The 20,183-nt window shown below is 47.1% G+C and overlaps 1 protein-coding gene across 7 annotated transcripts in view; it reads right to left on the bottom strand.

Annotated features, from left to right (window-relative positions):
- IFT43 (intraflagellar transport 43) overlaps positions 1-20,183 on the bottom strand; it is a 98,548-nt gene that overhangs the window by 43,491 nt on the left and 34,874 nt on the right. For all 7 annotated transcript variants that reach the window (XM_013978326.2, XM_003128670.4, XM_005666356.2 and 4 more), the window contains one exon: positions 18,083-18,147. In XM_013978326.2, the coding sequence (XP_013833780.1) occupies positions 18,083-18,147 (65 nt within the window). The remainder of the gene's footprint in view (positions 1-18,082; positions 18,148-20,183) is intronic.

Genomic DNA, 20,183 nt, shown 5'->3' with positions numbered 1-20,183 from the left:
ATCATGATTATTTTCACTCCACAGGACGTGCTCAGCGAACAGTCACCACTGCTGCCATCATCAGCCTTATCATTATACTTAGTATTTTCACTCCAGTCTCTGGTCCCTGTGCTGCTAATCCTCGCTCCAAGATGCTGTCTCTCTCCTCCTCGGTCCTAGAACTGAACCCTCGCCCAGAGATGGGTGCTGGCCAGGTGTGCCCGGCTGTGGCTTCTTGCTTTTTGCTTCTAGACCCAGTGATCCTCTGCTTTCCACCATCCTGCCACCTCTGGCCGAACTGCCTGGACCCCTCAGCCGACACGGAGACACACCGGCACCCCCTGGCCCCACAATGACACCTTTTGCCCAGCTCCCCGTCTTGGCACCAGCCGCCCTCTGCTTTCCACAACAGCAGGTGGCCTCCAGGCTCCCCGCAGCATTCTCGGTGTGCACCCTCTCATGTTGTCCATCTCCTGCTTTTACTTTTTCTGCCTCTTGGTTCCCTTCTTCATTGCATTTCAGCCTCTTTTACTTACCCTTGACTAAAAAGCAACATTTTTCTGAAAAAATTCTTTCTTGAAAGTTCTTTCCAAAGGATTCCCCCTTCTGAGAAGCTTCCAGAATTAGGTGCAACTTTTTCATGCCCCTAAGCACACCTGACCCTCCACATTGCACGACACGGTCTCGGCGGGCCAGTCTCATCCAATGATGTCTGCAGTCAGCCTGACGGATTCAACCACAGAAAGTCATGTCCCCTTACTCTTGATTCAAACCCTAATTTTGCTTAGGATGTCTATAAGTCCAACTAAAAATATGCCTTTCCCCAGCCTCTTTCATGCCAAGGGTGAGCACATACCACATTTCTGATCAACGAGAAAGATGCAGCTGACCCTGGAAAGCGACCCTCACCTCCAAAAGATAAATTCTTGCTAAGAAGGAGCCTGTCACTTTCACTTCCATGTCATCCTCTGTTCTTCCTGCCTGGAAGAGAGAGGTGAGGCCTGGAGATACAGCAGCCATCGTATAATGATGAGGCATGAACGTGACAGCAAAGGTCCACGTGCTGAGGATGGCGGGCAGGAAGAGGCAAAGAGTTCCGTCCCTGCTGCCACTCACCAGCCCTGGGTGGCAGAGCCCTGGACCTCCTGTTTCCGGAGACAAACCTCTTTCCCTTCAGGTCTCTGTCAATGGGCTTCTCTGCTGCTTCTGGATGAAGGTATTCTCACTAATACAGCACAACTGATGGCAGGTGAGAAGTCATTCTAGTCGAGAAGGAACACGTATCCTATGGGAAAACCCAGCTCATCATGTAATCATAATTATGCTCCCTTCACACACGGTCTCAGAAGAGAAAGCAATGATGTGCCATGGATACAAGAGGAGTGGAAGTTGCAGGAAACAAAATCTGCTGGGAAAAAAGGTATCAGACTCGGGGGAGAAGTGGAGCCGGGCCTCTCCACCGCTCCATCCGGCGTAGAGAGAGAGGAGCCTGTTCGCTATTCAGAAGGGAGCTGAGACACCCCTTAAGAGGAAGACTCTACCTTGGGAGAAATGGAAGTCTTTTTACATCTGTAAACACCCCAAGGTCACGCCACAGCAGAAAGACTTTCCGAAGAGGTGTGAGAATGCAGCCTACACCGCTGTCTCACACCTGGCAACACTTCAGCGGCTCGCTGGTCCCCACCTTGTAAGACACACGCCTGCAGTTCCAGGCCGGCAGGTGGGGCCTGCCCTGCCGGACCACTACTTCCTTTGCTTCTCCAGACAAACCCTGGGCCTCAGTCACCTGCTCTGTGCATCCAAACACCCTGGGACACATCTGCGCCTCCTACACCGGCCCCTGTGCCTGGGAGGCCTGCCTCGCCTCGGGGTCTGTCCACCGTTTCATTTCAAGGCCGTGATTCATGGACCGAAATGGCTTGTTGCAAGCCTCCATCTAGAAAGCATGTTTCAGAAGGGCACACACTCTTTCTGAGTTGAGCTCACTCAGTTTTAACGCTGAAGAGCCAGGGTGCTGAGCTGGCGGCACCAGGCGACCGTGGGCCTCCTCTCTCTCCCAGTCAGCGCTCAGGGGAAAGGAATCCTGGGTGCACGGGGCTCGGGGAGCCGGGAGTTCCCAGAACCGTGACATCCTCCAGCTGAAGGGGAACTGAGGTCATCTCGTCCAAACCCTTTGGGAACCTCAATCCAAAGAGTCCCCATGACCTGGCCCAAGGTCACAGGGTGAGTAAGCGGCAGAAGGGACTAGAACACAGGCTGATGTTCTGACTCCCAGGACAGACATGGGGCAGGGGTGGCCCTAAGGAAGGAGGGGACAGGAAATGGGCTCGGGAAACGCCCTCCAAGGCAGACGCTGGACGGCTTGGAGGGCCTCACTCTGGGCTGGGAGCCTCCTGGGTGCCTCTGCCCTCAGTCTCGGAAGGAGTCACAGCCCGAAACCGGGGGCAGGGCTGCTGGGGCCCCAGTAACTACAACTGGCTCCCAAGCGGGCTGCCTGGGAATGGATCCAGTTCTTGGAGGGCACGGCAGGGCTGGAAGGAACGATCATTTCCAATGCCTAATTGAACTTAATGACGAGCCTAATTAGGCCTTTTAATGGCAGGACTGGCATGGCCTTGGCTCGTGCCCCCAAGTGCAGGCTGCGTCCTTCACGATGTGACCTTCTTCTCGGGTCAGGAGGCACCAGAGCCAGCGCTGCGGGCAGGTGGGCCGGAGGCGGAGAGGCCCTGCATTCACCTGCCTCTGCTCTTCCTACAGGGGATTGAGTCGGGGGCATGGGCTGAGCTCTATGCAGGGCAAAGGTACTATGCCAGGGTCAAGGGCACAAAACGGAAGGTGGTGAGGCACAGTGAACCAGAGCATGATCCTAAGGTTAGACTCACCTGGGCTGAGGTCCTGCTGGCTACTTACTAGCTGGGTAACTGTGAGCAAGTTAACTTTTCTGAACTTGTTTCCGCATCTGTTAGTGGGGATAATAAGAGCACCTACCTCGTGGGGCTGTTTTGAGGATAAAGTAAGACAGCTATGCTTGGGACACACAGTACCAGCACAAAAGCCACAATAAATGGTGTGTGTGTGTGTGTGTGTGTGTGTCTTTTGCCAGCCATACAAGAGGGCTGGACAAGACACATGTCCACCGTTGGTTCTATAGCACAGCTCCAGAAGATGGAATCTGGACCAGAGGATGGAGTTGCAAAAAATGAGCTACTTAAAAAACAGCTTGGGGGTTGTGTGTATGTATGTGCGCGCACGTGCGCATGTGTGTGTGTGTGTGTGTGTACACTCACGTTTATACACACACACACACATACAGTCCTCCTTCCATATCCACAAGCCTTTTTTTTTTTTTGGCTGCCCCAGAGCATATGGAGTTCCCATGCCAGGGAATGGATCCAAGCTGGAGTTGCAACCTATGCCACAGCTGCAGCAATGCTGGATCCTTAATCCACTGTGCAGGGCCAGGGATCGAACCTGTGTCCCTGCTGCTGCAAAGACACCATCCATCCTGTTGCACCACAGCTGGAACTCCCCTATCCACAGGTTCTGCATTTTCATATCTCCAATAGCCACAGATATAAAAATATTCAGGGGGAAAAAATCTCAAAAAGCAAAACTTTAATTTGTCGCACTCAGGCAACTCATGTATATCACTTACACTGTATTTACAACTATTTACCTAGTATTTACATTGTATCAAGTATCACAAGTAATCTAGTGATGATTTAAAGTACACAGGAGGGTGCATGTAGGTTTTTTGCAAATACTACACCATTTTATATAAGCGACTTGAGCATGGACGGCTTTGTATCTACGGGCATCCTGGAACCAATCCCCCTCAGAAACCAAGGGACAACTGTATATATACTTTTCTCAAAGTATATCTATTGTGTAAAAATATATAACATATCTATTGTTGGTAAAAGATACCAATGAACTGTTACAAGTAGCTACTTCTAGAAAGACCACTAGTGTTGGAGGAGACGATAGTCTCGAGAAAATTTTGCTTTGTGTCTTGTTTGAATTTTTATATCATTAAAGTGTCCGTGGTTTGCTTGTACAACTAAAAAAGATTTTATAAAAATATAAATGCTTCCACTGCATTCCCCAGCAATGGAGGGGTTCAAGCAGGCCCCAGACCTGCACTTGCAGAGACACTGGAATTTGACAGGAGAGTGGACAGAACCTTCTAGTCTTAAGACATCTGCACTATGTGATAATCCAGAGAGACGAAGGAATATTCCAGAGGACACCGAGCTCTTTGGCTGGTATTACTTAAGGAATATTTCCGTGGGCCTGTCAGTTCTTTGCTGACCCGCAGAGACCCTCTCCCTTACAAGCCTCCCCTTGGTTCCCAGAAAGGACCAGCTCTGGTCGCAGGAGAATCCGCACCTCTGCAAAACCAGAAACTGCAAAGGATCAGAAGTCGAAGCCTTCACAGGACATGCTAAGAACCCATTCTAGAACCATGCCTGGTTTTCAACAAAAATAAAACTCAAGGGTAGCTGAACCAGTTAAGAAAAGCTGAAGGCCTGCTGGGAGCAGGCTCCGGGCGAGGTGGGGACCAAGGCCTGTACTTTGCAGTCTTTGGCAGACCTTCCAACAGGCCTCTCCGCAGGCAACTGGGAAGCAGTACCGCTGACTTCAGCCCTAGAAACCCAGCTCCTGTATGCCGTGCAGTCTTGGGGCTCAGCTGTCCCTCCCTGGTGCACAAGCGCAGGCAACGAGTTCATCTCGGGTCGCCGCAGGTGCCCCTCCACTCCTCTCTCCTCATCAGGAGTTCACCTCTGCTCCAGGGACGGGCTGACTAGGGCCACTGGTCAGGGAGACGGCTCCACTTCTCAGAGTGGGCAGGGAAGTATCCAAATGCTACTCCATGGGAGCAGACTACCATCACCTTCAGCTGGGAGGCACTTGACCGAACTGCAAGATTCCAATTATTTCATATTTAGTCATTTGCATAAGTAAATTGGTTCTGTGACACTCAACTAGTCATCCAAGGCCCTAAACTGCAATGACATCACGTAGAATACTGCTTTTATCAATCCAAATGGACCTGTGTGAAAATGTCCCTCCCCCAATCCTCAATGAAGAAAAGGCTCCATCTCTTCCGGAGCCTATGAAATCTCTATGTACCACATTTGAAGCCTTTCTGATACTTTCCAAAGAGTCGCATTATGGCCATTACATGGAAAACACTGCAAGTCTGCTTTCACAGCCTGGGAAAATATCACACCTATTGTCTGCTCATGATTATTTATATTGAGCTGGGAACTTCTGGAGTACTACACAGCCCTTAAAAATGAGGCAGTCCTACTCTACTGAGATTTAGAAAGATCACCAAGAAATACTGTTATATGATCAAAGAAAGGTGCAGAAAAGATATATTACCATTTATGAGGGGGGCATAAAAGTATGTATTCAACTACTTTTTCTGCAAATGGGAGGAAACTGAAAAACGAACTGGTGGACAGTGGTTGTCTCCAGGATAAGACTCTGGGCATCTGGGGGCGAAGGAAAGGCAGAGAGAAACCTCCATTTCATATCCCATCCTTCTTAATTTTTTTGAAATTTATACTATGATTTGTTTAAAGATAAATAAAATTAAAAATCCGCTGAGAGTTCTAATATCTCAAAAGATGACATGAGGTTATACAACGTCTAAAATATAGGATTTGTACTGTCTCTACGTCCTACTCTGTCTCTCTCTCACGCAGTCCTCTTCGGGAAATGATTCACCTTTCTCAACTCACATTTGCGCTTTAAGGGCTAACAGAGCTTACTCCATAATAAGGCAGAATATGGTGGGGGGGGGGAGATTTTGTCTCCTGAAGTTAGACTGGGGGCATGTGCTGGGCGAGGGGCAGCGCCCTGGTCCCGTGTCTGCAGAAAGAACAAATGCTCACCTTCACCTCTGCCCTGTGCCTGACCACCTCCAGTAAGTAGCCCACGGCTGTGCACACTTCGGGCTCGCGGGGAACAACTGCTCAGCTAAGCCCTGCCATCGACATCGCCACCGTCCAACCCTCATCCTCACTCCTCCCGCCCAACAGCTACCAAAACAACACAACTGTCTGAAGACAGAAAGGACAAGGACAGAATGAGCTCGACATTCCCAACCTTCCCCACCTCACTACTTGTTTCAATGGACAGAGTTTGATGTAATTTACTTCAATGAACGTAAATGATTTGCAGTGATGAGCAATACAATTAAATTCCAATTAAAAAAAAAACGGTGAATTCTCTTAAGGTCATTAAAGTAAAAACTTCTCTAGTTCCTCCTCTGCCATCTTTCCGTCAGAGCAAGAAATTCCTCTGTGGGGAGCCCACACAGAACAAACCAATGTAAGAGGTACAGTAAAGAGATAAGTCGTTGCTTGGCCCCGAAGCCCCCCTTTCGAAATCTGCCACATGGAGGAAAAGCACACGTGCAGGCAGAAGCAGTGATGATAAAGCAAGATGGAGGCTTGAGTCTCGAGGGCACCTCCAAAAGCCACAGAAACAGGGACGTGGTGCCCGAGCCCTGGGCGCAGCTGCTGGAAATGGATGCATAATAAACTACCTGAGATGGTCTCTTCTCAACGGACTCTCACCTCTGATGCCTGACCAACCTCACTGAGAACTAAATAACTGCTCACCCATGAGGCCCAGGACCCTTGCCGTGTCATGTCAATTCTAGGTTCTCTGTGGCTCTAGTGAAAAGTAAATTTTGTAGCACGTGAAAAATAAATTCTCAATGCTTCTAATGAAAATTATATTTATTGATGAAAATCTGAATGTCAAGAACTCAGGGATACCTGGTCCCTTTTAAATTCCTGGAGCACTGTAATAAATGCCCAGTAGTCACTCAGTGATCAAAAACGTACTGAGAACCTATATGTGCCAAACACTACAGACCCAGAAGCAAACAATACAAACAAACCAAAAAACCCCAAAAAACAAAACAAAACTCTTGTAAAGTAACTATTTACTAGTTAAATAATGCGAATGCAAAGGTAGCTGTGCCTTTCAGACCGTTCAGTACAAAATAAAAACAAAAAACCAGAGAATAAGAAAAGTGCCACATGCAGTGAAACATTATAACAGGGTATCGGTTGCACCATTCTCACAACTTTTCTATAGCTTTGAAGTTTTTCAAAATAAAAAGACTGGAGGGGGGAAAAAACAGGATTACAGGTATCGTAATCATATTTCAAGCAACCAAACAGTTGATGACAGAAAGTTCTTCTCTCTCTCATTTTTTTTTTTTTTTTTTTTTTTTTTTTGGCTGTGCCCATTGCATGTGGAAATCCCTGGGCCAGGGATCAAACCCGTGCCATAGCAGTGACAATGCCAGATCCTTAACTGCTAGGCCACCAAAGAACTCCAGGTAAAAGTACTTTATGGAAGAATTTTCTGTTAATAAGTGAAAATTAGAAAATCTTCTGACACCCTCTAAGGCAGCAATCATCAACAGTTGCTTTGATCACTGGCTGGGAGTTTGGAGGGAATGTAACACGGAGGCTACAGCCTTGACCCCAAAGATTAATCACAGCCTCACCTAAAGTGGAACCCTGGACAGCTGTGCCTATGGATGCCAAGTAGAAGGACCACCTGTGAAGGACTCCCGCCCAAACAGGGAGTCTGCGTCTAACCACCACTTTAGCCCGATCTGACTCCCAGCTTCACAGGGAACATGGGGCCAGAGGAAGCAGGTAAACACCATGACTAGGAAGCAATAGGCCAAATCCAGAATGTGGGACACTGTACAGGACCAGTTTCTTAAAAACCACAGAAAGAAAGAAAGTCAGTGGCATGGGAGAAAAAAGAGGTGGGGGCGGGGTGAGGGGTAGTGTGGAATCCAAGAGACCAGAGACATCCAATGGCTACATACAGGTGAGGACCTTGATCTGCCCTTTTCACAATCAACTATAAAAAGACATCTTTGAGACAATGGAAGGATATCCGATGACATTAAGGAAGCATTATTCGTTTTGATAGGCATGGTAACAGAATGATGGTTAATAAACAAAAACAGTCCCTATCAGTTAACAAAAATTATCTTCAGCAGGAAAAGAAGGAGGGAGGAGGGCAATGATATTTTTACATATTATCAAGCTCCTCTACTCATCCTTGGCCTCATAAAGGATAAAGCATTTTTCACATCTATAAGTACATTTTCTTAAGAAGAAATAACTATATACTATATATACATAAAACTACATACTATATATAACTATATACTATATATACATGAATATATATTCTCTTTTAGAGTGTGTGCGTGCACATGTGTGTGTGTGTATAAAACCCAGAATTTCCCCATCTTTTTCAGGACTTGGGGCACTTGGAAACAGCTGAATGGAAAACTGAGAAGGACGGATGAGACTGCCTGCAGCTACAGATGACACCCCAGGGGCCATGGCAGCTCTAAGCCGGGCCCGGCAGGTCCAAGGACAGAGCACCCCACAGCTGGGCACATCTGCACACCAGCGGGCAAGCTCCAGCGAACCTACCCTCTGTGACACCTTCCTACAAAACTCACTTCTATGGGATGGACATCCTGGAACAGAACTGGTTTAAGAGGACAAAGCATATGTCTGTGGCTGTGCTTACAGATCTAGAAGCCTGGCAGCCCTGTGAGTTTTTGCCTTTCACACTTTTGTAGCCTAATAAGAATTAACTACTTGCTGCTAACAAGAAGGTAAAGACGCTCTGGTATGGCAATGACACAGAGGGAGAGGACAGAAGCCCTTTAGTATTCTTGGAACATCTATGCCATTAAAAAAAAAAAAAAAAAAAAAAAAAGGCAGGAGGAAAAGAGGGAAGGAGGAGGGAAAGGGGCAACCTCAGGACCGGCACGCGGCTGTTCCGGGCCATCTTGATGTCCTTGACGCGTGCGGATGGTGTGGAAGGGGCTGGCACCAGAACAGCCCATGAGAAGGAATGAGCGGCCAATGGAGATTTATGTGAGGAGAGTGAGATGGACAAGGTAAAATTGTCAGGAGGAGTTGTTAGAAAGTAAAATATATTGTGACAATTCCACTCCTGCCGTTCATCAATAAACTGACAGATCATTTAGTGTCAATTAGGAGTGATAGATGGACAAGTCCCCATGATCCTGGGCCAAAATTAATGGCTGGGAGGGAGAGGGTGATTGAAAATGACGGCTGACATTGAGAGCAAAGTCCTCAAAGTCCCCGAGGGGCCATTACTTGCCTCATTCCCTTGCAGATCAATGCAGGGACAAACCCCAAAACAGACACTTTGAGACAAAACTTAATCAGACTACCTTTCCTCCCTCTCCTCCCCAGGTCTGGTTGGCTCATTCAGCTCTAGTCCCCACAGCCAAGTCAGTGACCCACCGACTCCAAAGGCCCCACGTCGGACAACTTTGGAGCCAAGGACAGCCTGGCTCTAAGAAGGAATCTTTGGTGCAGCTATGACTGTGGTGCCAGGAGAAGGGACAGGTAGTGGTCCCAGGTCCCAGGCAATTCCTGAATACAGCCCTATCGTGTGGCTCGGGGCTGAGTATTTGAGTTCTTGCAGCCAACATCTCTAGCCAGTGTGTGGGTGACACGTTCTGCTCTCTGTCTTGGGCAGTGTTATGCAAACAAAACAAAGGGATTCCAGACCCTCATGTCCACTGGCTGGGGGCTCCTCAGTTAGATCTGTAGGCAGCCCTCCCACTTCCCACTGGCCACAACATAGCTGTAGACCCCCGGAAGCCTCACTTTCCTCCTCCTCCCCTGGTAGAGGGGTATCTAACTTAGAAACTAGAACCTACCCAATCAGGTTAGCATAAAGCACATATAAGGTGCAGCTACAGACTGAATGCCTGTGGCCCCTTAGATTAACACACTGAGACCCTAATCCCCAGTGTGATGGTGTTTGGAGGTGGGGCCTCTGGGAACGAATTAGGGTGAGATGAGGTCATGAGGGTAGAGCCCAGGATGGGATTAGTGCCCTTATAAAATGAGGACGAGGAGTTCCCGTTGTGGCGCAGTGGTTAACGAATCCGACTAAGAACCATGAGGTTGCGGGTTCGGTCCCTGCCCTTGCTCAGTGGGTTAAGGGTCCGGCGTTGCCGTGAGCTGTGGTGTAGGTCGCAGACGCGGCTCGGATCCGAGCTGCTGTGGCTCTGGGTAGCTGGGCTACAGCTCCGATTCGACCCTAGCCTGGAACTCCATATGCCGCGGAGCGACCAAGAAATAGCAACAACAACAACAACAACAAAAAGACAAAAAAAAAAATGAACAGACAGAACCAACGGATCAGTAACCAGCTGTAGCGCCAATCTCAGAACTAGCTCAGAATGCAAAAAAAAAATATTTGTTGTTTAAACCACCCTATCTATGACACTGGTGTAGCAGCCTGAACCCACTGAGACAGGTGCTCAGCGCAGCACCACTATCATCATCCCCAAAGAATTGAAGGTGAGGAGTTCCAGTCATGGCACAGTGGTTAACGAATCTGACAGGAACCATGAGTTATGGTCGATCCCTGGCCTGCTCAGTGGGTAGGACTGGCGTTGCGTGAGCTGTGGTGTAGTCACAGACGCGGCTCGGATCCCGCGTTGCTGTGGCTCTGGCGTAGGCCAGTGGACCCCTAGTCTGGGGACCTCCATATGCCGCGGGAAGTGGCCCTAGAAAAGGCAAAAAGACAAAAAAAAAAAAAAAAAAAAAAAGAATTGAAGGTGAGTACACTACTTTTCAGTGTGAACTCTCTGCTCTAACCAGACTGACAGTATGGTTACTGCTCCCCACATCCGACACTGACACCCACACAGTCCTTGAACCAAAATCTCCCCTCACAATCCTCTTTGCCCATCGGAGCTCCGGTCTCCTCTGCAAGGGCGCCCTGACCACCGTGACGACGCCCTCCTCTGACGTCACACCACCAGCGCCGGCCACCCCGTGAGTTTCTCACTGACCATGTGCTCCTTCGGCCAATGCTAATGTTTGTGAATGAAAATGCCTCATCTCCCCAACTGCAGTCCCAGTTCTTGGACAGCAGTAGCACAATGGCACTTTGGACTCCCTGGGGCGCCCTGCAGAGCGGGAGCTCTCATTTTCCAGCCTTCGGGGGCTGCCCCCCTCAGTGTGGCCCAGTGATTGCCTCTCACCTGTTGGTCGCCCCCTTTCCTCTGTCGAATCTCTTCTACTTGCCTCCAGAGGCCAGCTCTCCCTTGCTCCACTGAGCTCAACAGTCAGTCTGCCTTCCTACTTTGAAAAAAAAGAAGAAAGAAGCCAATTCGAAATGAAATCCCCCCAATCCCCTCCTCTCCTCAGCCTTGGCCTTTCCAAGCTCCCTCATGTCCTGGAGGATAAACATCCCTGCATCTTCCTGTCAAGCTCAACTAGTCTCTCCTGGAAGGTCTTATCCGACCCCTCCCGATCCGACTCCTTCCCATTCCATTTCCTCTGCAGCGACTCTTTCCCCAGGTGTCACACACACGAGTCTCAACAAAGACTCCCTTCAATACCGCCCCATATCTTTCCTTTCTTTCTCTGTATCACTGCCCCACGTCCATCTTCCCCTTCGACCCACTGTAATCTGGCTTCTTCCCCTAATGTAAACCACTGTAACCACTTTCTCAGAGGCGCCTGATACCCTGCCCACAGTCAAATCCAAGGCTCTGTCCTCTACTTGGATAGAGACTCCACTGCACCTTTTTGACCTCTCTGCTCGACTCCCACCCTGCTGAGCTTATCTATTGACCTGGACCTCCATCAGCCCCCAAGGCAGGTCTCTCCTCCTGCCCCCCCCGCATCGGATGGCACCACTACCCACCCAGTCCCCAAAGCCAGGTACCTGCAGTGACCTTCAACGCCTCCCTCTGCCCTGCAGCCAACCAATGGCGCGTCTATTACCTCTACCTCCAAAACGGCTCCCGACTCCTCTCCTGTTTGCAGTCACAGGGCTGTCCTGGCTCAGGCTCTTATCACCCTTCGTGCAGAGTATCACCTCCCCACAGGCCATCCAGCCTTCCAGAGTTCCACTTCCTACACCCATACGAGGAGTGACCAACCAGAAACACGATCTGATCATTCAAGTGCTCAATAAATCGTCGCTGAGCGCTTCCTATGGCCTGGGACTGTCTGAGGCACCCGAGTATGTTAACAAGAGTGTCTCTCCTCTCGTGGAGCTTATATGACAGCAGGGAGATGAGGACAAGACACACATGTGCGAACACACACACGTGTATGAATACATGGCAGGTAGTGACACCTCCGGCAGGAGATGGGGAACACAGAGCAACAGAGGCTGCTGCTTCATATAAAGCGAGGTCAGGTAGAGCCTGTTAAGCCGTGGTAAAGACTGCAGGGTGTTGCGAGACATGTTTTTATATTTCCTTAGCCTCTTTGCTGAAAACTCCATCTTGTCCTTCTTTACTTTATCCCACCTTCCTGCTTGAAATACAGTCACAGTGCTGGTAAATGACTTAAGCTTAAGAACAAAGACCTAAGGGCATGGGTTATGTGCGGGGTCAGCTGAATGAGGACATAATACAATGGTCTAGGCATGCCGGACCTGTGCAGATTGGCACGCCATTTGCACAAGCATGATATGTCCTCTAAAGAATAAGAGAAAGAGGAACCTCATGACCAAGTGGTTTAAGAGTGGTCGTTAACAGAATATGCATTAGAAAAGAGAACCAAGGTACAAACCTAGGCACACAGGGTTGCCACAAATAGGCATGCAGAAGCACAGTAAGGATTCTCTGAAATGCTATGCATAGACAGCTAACTCAAATGCTAAGGATTCTTAAATGCCTATAGTTTAGAGTAAAAAGTTGAACCATTTACCAGCTAAGTGACTTTTAAAATAATAATAATAATAATAATAATAAAAAACCCTATGTCCTGCACCTACAACCCCTTTTCTCTTGAAGAGCACAATAAAAGCAGTGTGGTTTCTTGAGCAGGGCTCTTGGTCCCTGAGACCTTGAGTCCCCTGTTCCCACCTTTATTAAGATAAACGTCCCTGTGTCTTCTTTTATGTTAACTTTTTTTTCCTTAAGCTCCATAGCACCCATTCTTCAGCCCTATCCTGCTAGCTGGTCTCGGCAGCAAGGTTTACTCCGTGGGAGGCAAAATGCCCCTGGAGGGTTCTGAACAGACAACTGAAATGATCTCACCTATATTTTAAAAAGGTCACTCTGGGAGTTCCCACTGTGGCACAGTGGAATGATCTGGCTTGTCTCTGGCATTGAACTGGTGCAGTGACTTGAGGATCCGGTGTGGCCACAGCTGTGGCACAGGTGGCAGATGCAGCTTAGATTAGATCCCTGGCCTGGAAACTACCATATGCCATGGGTGTGGCTGAAAATGGGGGAAAAAAAATTTTTTTTTAAATAAAAATAAAATAAAAAGGCCACTCTGGCTCTGTGCAGTAGGACTGAGGCAGGCGAGGGTGAATGGGTGTCCCGCCGGAGGGCCTCGCTCCATCAATGCTGGGAATGACGGTGGCTGCCCGCTGGCAGTGCAGATGATGACAGGTGTGTTTCAACTGCAGACTGAACACGGCGTGCTGATGGACTGAACCTGAGTGCAGACAGACGAGTCCAGGATGATCCCAAAGTTCAGAGTCGGAGGGACCAGGAAGATGGAGCCATCTGTGAGACTTGAGGCGGCTCCGGAGGCATAGGTTAGGGGATGGCGTGGAAAGAAGAGAACTGATTTGAACATGTTAGGACCGAGTTGTGTATTCAGGTTAGATGCTCAGGGGAAGGGCTGGGCTGGAGAGACAGACTCTGGAGCCATCAGTGTGCAGGGAACAGTAAAACACCCGAGACTGGATGGAGGTCCCAGCAAGAGTGAGCGAGGACAGAGGAGAGGAGGCTGAGGATAAGGCCCAGGCATGCCAACACCAAGGGCTCGGGACTAGGCCAAAGAGGAGGCGCCAAGCAAGGAAACCCATTGAAAAGTAATATAGGACACAGAAAAGCACCTTCTGCCAGCTGCTTTTGATCTGATCCCAGGGGAAATTGATCTGATCTGGAAAAATCTTTAATATGCTCACTGAGAAATGCACACTTGAGAGTCTTTTTTTTTTTCCTCTAAGAAGCAGATATGAATTTGTCTCATTTCCATATTTCAAAATAAATTTCAAATAATTACATACACTAGAATCCCCTAACAATTTAGAAAAACAGGACTCTTCTATAAGACTCTCACTAGCATATTTCAAAGTCACCTTCTTTTTTTTCTTTTTAGGGCTGCTCCTGTGGCATATAGAAGTTCCCGGGCTAGGAGTGAGACTGGAGCTGCAGCTGCCAGCCTATCCTATAGCCATAGCAACGCCAGATTCAAGCTGCATCTGTGACCTACACTGCAAGCTTGCAACAACGTCAGATCCTTAATCCACTGAGCAACGCCAGGGATTGAACCCGCATCTTCACAGACTATACCAAGTTCTTAACGGGAACTCCTCAAGTCAGCTTCTTGTTCTTGGTTAAGAGGAAAAAGCAGTGATATGTTCAGTGAAGGAATGGTGTGGTACTTAATAGCACATGAATAAACAGAAAGACCACTAGAACAGAATAACAAGTCCAAAAGCAGACCCGCGTACATACACAGATATAGACTGTGGGGAAGGTGGCTTCTAAGTTCACTGGGAAAAGATGCAGTTTCAAATGAAATGGTGCTGGGACAACTGTCATTCCGAAAAAAGATAAAACTGGATCTGTACTTCATACCATACACGAATTAGTACCACATGGATCAGAGATCTACATTTTAAAATGTAGATTTAGAGAGTGGTAGTGCTCAAAAAAAAACCATGATCTATAAAAACAGGGGGATACACACTTATGATCAACGAATCTACAACGAAGGAGGCAAGAATTTACAGTGGAGAAAGACAGGCTCTTCAATAAGTGGTGCTGGGAAAACTGGGCATCTACATGTAAAAGAATGAAATCAGAAGATTCTCTTAACACCATACACAAAAATAAACTCAAAATGGATTAAAGACTTAAATGTAAGACCGGATACTATAAAATTCCTAGACAAAAACACAGGCAGAACACTCTTTGACATAAATCACAGCAATATTTTTTTTGGATCCATCTCTGAAGTACAGGAAATAAAAACAAAAATAAACAAATGAGACCTAATTAAACTTAAAAGCTTTTGCACAGCAAAGGAAACCATTGATAAAACAAAAAGACAAGCCACTGAATGGGAGAAAATATTTGCAAATGATATGACCATAAGGGGTTGATATTTAACTTACATAAACAGCTCATACAACTCAACATCAAAAAACAACCTGATTTAAAAATGGGCAGAAGAACTGAATAGACATTTTTCCAAAGAAGAGATGCAGACGGCCGACGGCACAAGAAAAGACGCTCAATATCACTAATCATCAGAGAGACGCAATCAGAGCCACAATGAGATTTCACCTCATATTTGTCAGAAGGGCTATCATCAAAAAGAACACAGGAGTTCCCGTCGTGGCGCAGTGGTTGACGAATCCGACTAGGAACCATGAGGATTCGGGTTCGGTCCCTGCCCTTGCTCAGTGGGTTGACGATCCGGCGTTGCCGTGAGCTGTGGTGTAGGTTGCAGACACAGCTCAGATCCCGCGTTGCTGTGGCTCTGGGGTAGGCTGGTGGCTGCAGCTCCGATTGAGCCCCTAGCCTGGGAACCTCCATATGCCGCAGGAGCGGCTCAGAAATAGCAAAAAAGAAAAAAAAAAAAAAAAAAGAACACAAATAACAAATGTTGGCAAGGATGTGGAGCAAAGAGAACCCTTATACACTGTTGGTGGGAATGTAAATTGGTGCAGCCACTGTGGAAAACAGTATGGATACGGAGGTTTCTCAGAAAACTAAAAATAGAACTAACATATGACCCAGCAATTCCACTCCTGGGTATATATCCAAAAAACCCCCAAAAACCAAAAAACTAATTTGAAAAGATATAAGCACCCATGTTCACAGCAGCATTACTTACACCTGCCAAGATAAGGAAGCACCCTAAATGTCTACCAACAGATGAATGGATTAAGAAGATGTGGTAATATATACACAAAGGGATACTACGCGGCCATAAAAAAGAAAGAAATTTTGCCATTTGCAGCAACATGGATGGACTTTGAGGGCATTATGCTAATTGAAATAAATCAGAGAAAGACAAATACTGTATGATATCCCTTACATGTGGAATCTAAAAAATACGAACAAAGTAGTGAATATAACAAAAAAAGCAGCTGACTCACAGATCTAAGATCAAACTAGTGATTATCAGTGGGGAAGGGGAGGGGCAGTATAGGGTGCAGGAGCAGGAGGAACAAACTACTGAGGGTAAGACAGGCTCAAGGATATATTACACAGCCAGTATTTCGTCACAACTGTAAATAGAAAGTAACCTTCACAAATGTACAAAAGCCAGTGGCTACCCTGTGGGCCACAGTTTGCTGACTCTTAACATACAGAAACAAAGAAGGATACATTTAAGCATGATAAACCAGAAACTAATACAGAGGTTACCCACCGGAGATGGATGGCATGAGGTGGAAGGAATAAGGATGTGAGTGACAGAGCTCTGAGCACATCTTTCTACACCATTTTGATACAATAAAAAGTACACAATATCATAGCAACTGTCTCTCTCTTTTTTTTTTTTTTTTTTTTTTGTCCTTTTTGTCCTTTTTAGGGCTGCACCAGTGGCATATGGAGGTTCCCAGGCTAGGGGTCGAATCAGAGCTACAGCTGCTGGCCTATGCCAGAGCCACAGCAATGCCAGATCCAAGCTGCGTCTGCGACCTACACCACAGCTCACGGCAACACCGGATCCTTAACCCACTGAGCAGGGCCAGGGATCGAACCCACAACCTCATGGTTCCTAGTCGGATTTGTTTCCACTGCACCACGACTGGAACTCCTCATATCATCTGTTCTTGCCAAAAATCTTTTCTTTTTTTCCCAAAAATCTTTAACTTGAATCTAATTGTGAGGAATCAGAAAATCCAGAGTGTGAGACATTCTATAAGAAAGCGGCCTGGATTCCTCAAAAAACTCAATGTATTGAGTGAAGGTGTCGGGGGGTGGGGGGGAACAGGAGCTGAAATTATTATAGAGACTAAAAAGAGACAGAACTACCAACGCAATGTGTAAACTCTGGTTGGATCCCGGAACTACAAAAGACATTCTGGGGATGACTGGGGGAAATTATACAGAGACTCTATCTTAAATATTACTAAATCACTATGAAATATCTCAGATGTGAAAATTATCCTGAGATTATTTGGAGAATGTCCTTCATCTTTAGAGACGCAGGCTGCACTATTTAGAGGTAATATATCATGATGACTACATCTTGTTTTCAAATGATTCAGCAAAGAAAAAAAAAGTGTGTGTATGTGTGTTTAAGAGCTGGGGAGAGGCAGGGAGGATGAAGGGGGGAAAATCAGAAAAAAATTTTTGATAATAATTTTGAAGGCAACAATTTGCTGAAGGAAATTCTGAACAGAAATAATGTCTATTCTTTGAGAAAAAGAAATTCTTTTCCTGAGTTTACCTTTAGTTAAACTCAATCGATCACTGGCCATCCCACTGATGTGGTAAATACACACACACATACATGTGTATACTGGCTTACCTTTCATCTAAGATTTAGTGCTAGGGATTAAAGACCAAAATGATTTGTAATCCAGTCTTTGCTAATAGGCAATTCCATTCTGTTCAGAAAGTAACTTACCAACACAGAATGTCATAACACGGATGAACTTTGAAAACGTTACACCACGTGAAAGAAGCCAATCATAAAGGACCACCTCATAGGTGATTCCACCTGTATGACATGCCCGAAGAGGCAAGTCACCGGGTCAGGAAACAGACTGGTGGGTGGTGGGTGCCTAGGGCTGGGGAGGCTGGGGGACATGGGCAGTGACTGCTAACGGGTATGGGGTTTCTTGGGGGGAGGTGATAAAAATGTTCTACAAGTGACTGTGGTGATGATGGCGCAACTCTGAACACACTAAGAAAGACCGAATTGTACATTTCAAACGGGTGAACTGCAATGTACATGAACCACATCTCAGTAAAGCTGCGATGAAAAGTCAGAGAACACAGGAGCCGAGGGCCCCCAGCACCTCCCCCAGCCGTGGCACTCACTTGAAAGCCTTCATGGAGTAGTCGGCCCAGCCTCCTTGCCGGCGGGGAGGCTTGGGAGGGGGAGTCTGCAAAAGAAGAGAAACCAGAAGAACCATCACTCGACATCCGTGTTCAAGCAAACGGGCTGAGGTTAAGGTCACTTAAACCAACTGTCTAACCAACTATCAAAACCTTTCAAATAAAAATACAATAGTATGAAAATCTGGGTGCTTTCATGCTCTTCTGGAGAGCAATCCGGCAATGTCTACTGAAAGTCCTAGAAATGCTCACACGTTTTGAGCCAGCACATCTAATCCCAGGCATTTACCCGCCAGGAAACAACGAGAGAGAAACATAATGTCACTTTTGAATGGTGAACTGGAAGCAACCAAAATGGACAGCAAGAGGAATTAGCTAAGACACAGAATACCCATGTGAAAACACTATGCAGTAAAGAAAACTGTGTTAAAAAAGAATACCTAATGATAAGAAAAAGTTCAAAATGTGTTAACTTTTTAAAACAGGTCTCAAAACAGTAGGTACATGCTTCTGATTTTGTGAAAAGATTACTAATACACAACATCTAGTATTAATTAGCTTCAAGTACATGAATGAAAGGAGATCCAGTGATAGAATTACAGCAATTTCTTTTCCCTTTTTTATGCTGTTGTGCATTTTCCAATTCTTTTTAATGACAACTTACATTACTTTGTTTCCTGCCCCACCCCTTTGGAGGGCCATGTCCATGGCATGCAGAAGTTCCCAGGCCAAGGATCGAATCTGTGCCACAGCAGTGACTCCAGCCACTTAACCCACTGAGCCACCAGGGAATTTCTTATATTACTTCTATAAACAGAAAAATAATAAAGTGAAGGTATAAGAGAAAGCTTGCTTAAAAGACATGAACCAAACTGGTGGCTTAAAAGTCTACTCAAGTTATCTGGGCAGGGAGCATTCACCTGCAGTGGGTACATCCAGACACCCAAGTGGATGAAAGAGCAAGAACCTGCCCTATATTCAATCACCTAGGACTGCAGAGATACTAACTTTCTTCTTCCAGGAACTTCACATAATCATAACTGTTGTTCTCGGTCTGAGGAGACACTTAGATGAAAGGACTAAAATGATGGCTGGCAAACGTCTAGCATAAAGGGCTAGGTGGTAAATATTTTGGATTTTACAGGCCACACAGTTTCTGCTGCAACTGCTCAACTCTGATGCTGCAGGGCCATCAACAGCCACAGACAAGAGGTAAACACCTGGGTGTGGAGAGTTCCAATAAAACTTCACAAAAACAAACAGCGGGCCCAACTTGGCAGGAAGTATGTGGTCTGCAGACGCCTGGGCTAAAATCACTGCAATGTCCTTACGATCTGTTGCTTAAAACCCAACTTGCAGCTTTTAAAGAAAATATCCCCTCAACATGCCCAAATACCTTTTAACTTTTGATATTTTTATTTTACACCAAGATACACTTCCTTTCCTGCTTCTCTGGTACCAGCCCAGCCTGCCAGGGACGTGCTCCGTCCAGAGACTGGGCTTTTCTGTGGGGAGAGGCAGAACCGGTTGGAAAGGCCTGATGGAGAAGAAGCCAAGTCCTGGAAAGCCTGCATCCAACTTAGCTCCTGGGAAACCTAAGCAGCACTTGAGAGGAAACGAACTTGAGTTTTCTGCACTAGAGGCAGGGAATGCAGCTGTGTGGGGGCTGGGTACTCTCAGGAATGACCAGCAGGCAGAAGCAGAAAATGAGCTCTGGCTTCTGTCTCAGGGTCCTAAGAGATCCCCACCCTCGCTTCCTAGTCCACACACCCTCTTCTGGGTCCCTGTCACCCACCCCCAGCCGTCCCTGAGCTGGATGGAGAAACTCCATCCCGTGACCCCTCTTCCCTGAAACATGGTGGACCGAACCAGGGGTGCACCAGTCTGCCCCAGTCAGAGCTGACCAAGTTCTCTGTCCCAAGAATCTGGAATTGGAGTTCAGAGGTCAGGCTGCTCAGACAGCACTGAGTGTTGGAACTCCGAGCACCAGCAGGCATCAGAATAAGCCCCAACGACCACAGGCCAGAGTTGTGGATAAGCCGAGACCAAGGACCTTGTCTTGCTGACCTCTTGCAGTACGTAA

The sequence above is a fragment of the Sus scrofa genome, chromosome 7, assembly GCF_000003025.6.
Source record: "Sus scrofa isolate TJ Tabasco breed Duroc chromosome 7, Sscrofa11.1, whole genome shotgun sequence".
NCBI classification, from domain to species: domain Eukaryota; kingdom Metazoa; phylum Chordata; class Mammalia; order Artiodactyla; family Suidae; genus Sus; species Sus scrofa.
This window is presented reverse-complemented; position numbering and strand designations above follow the sequence as displayed.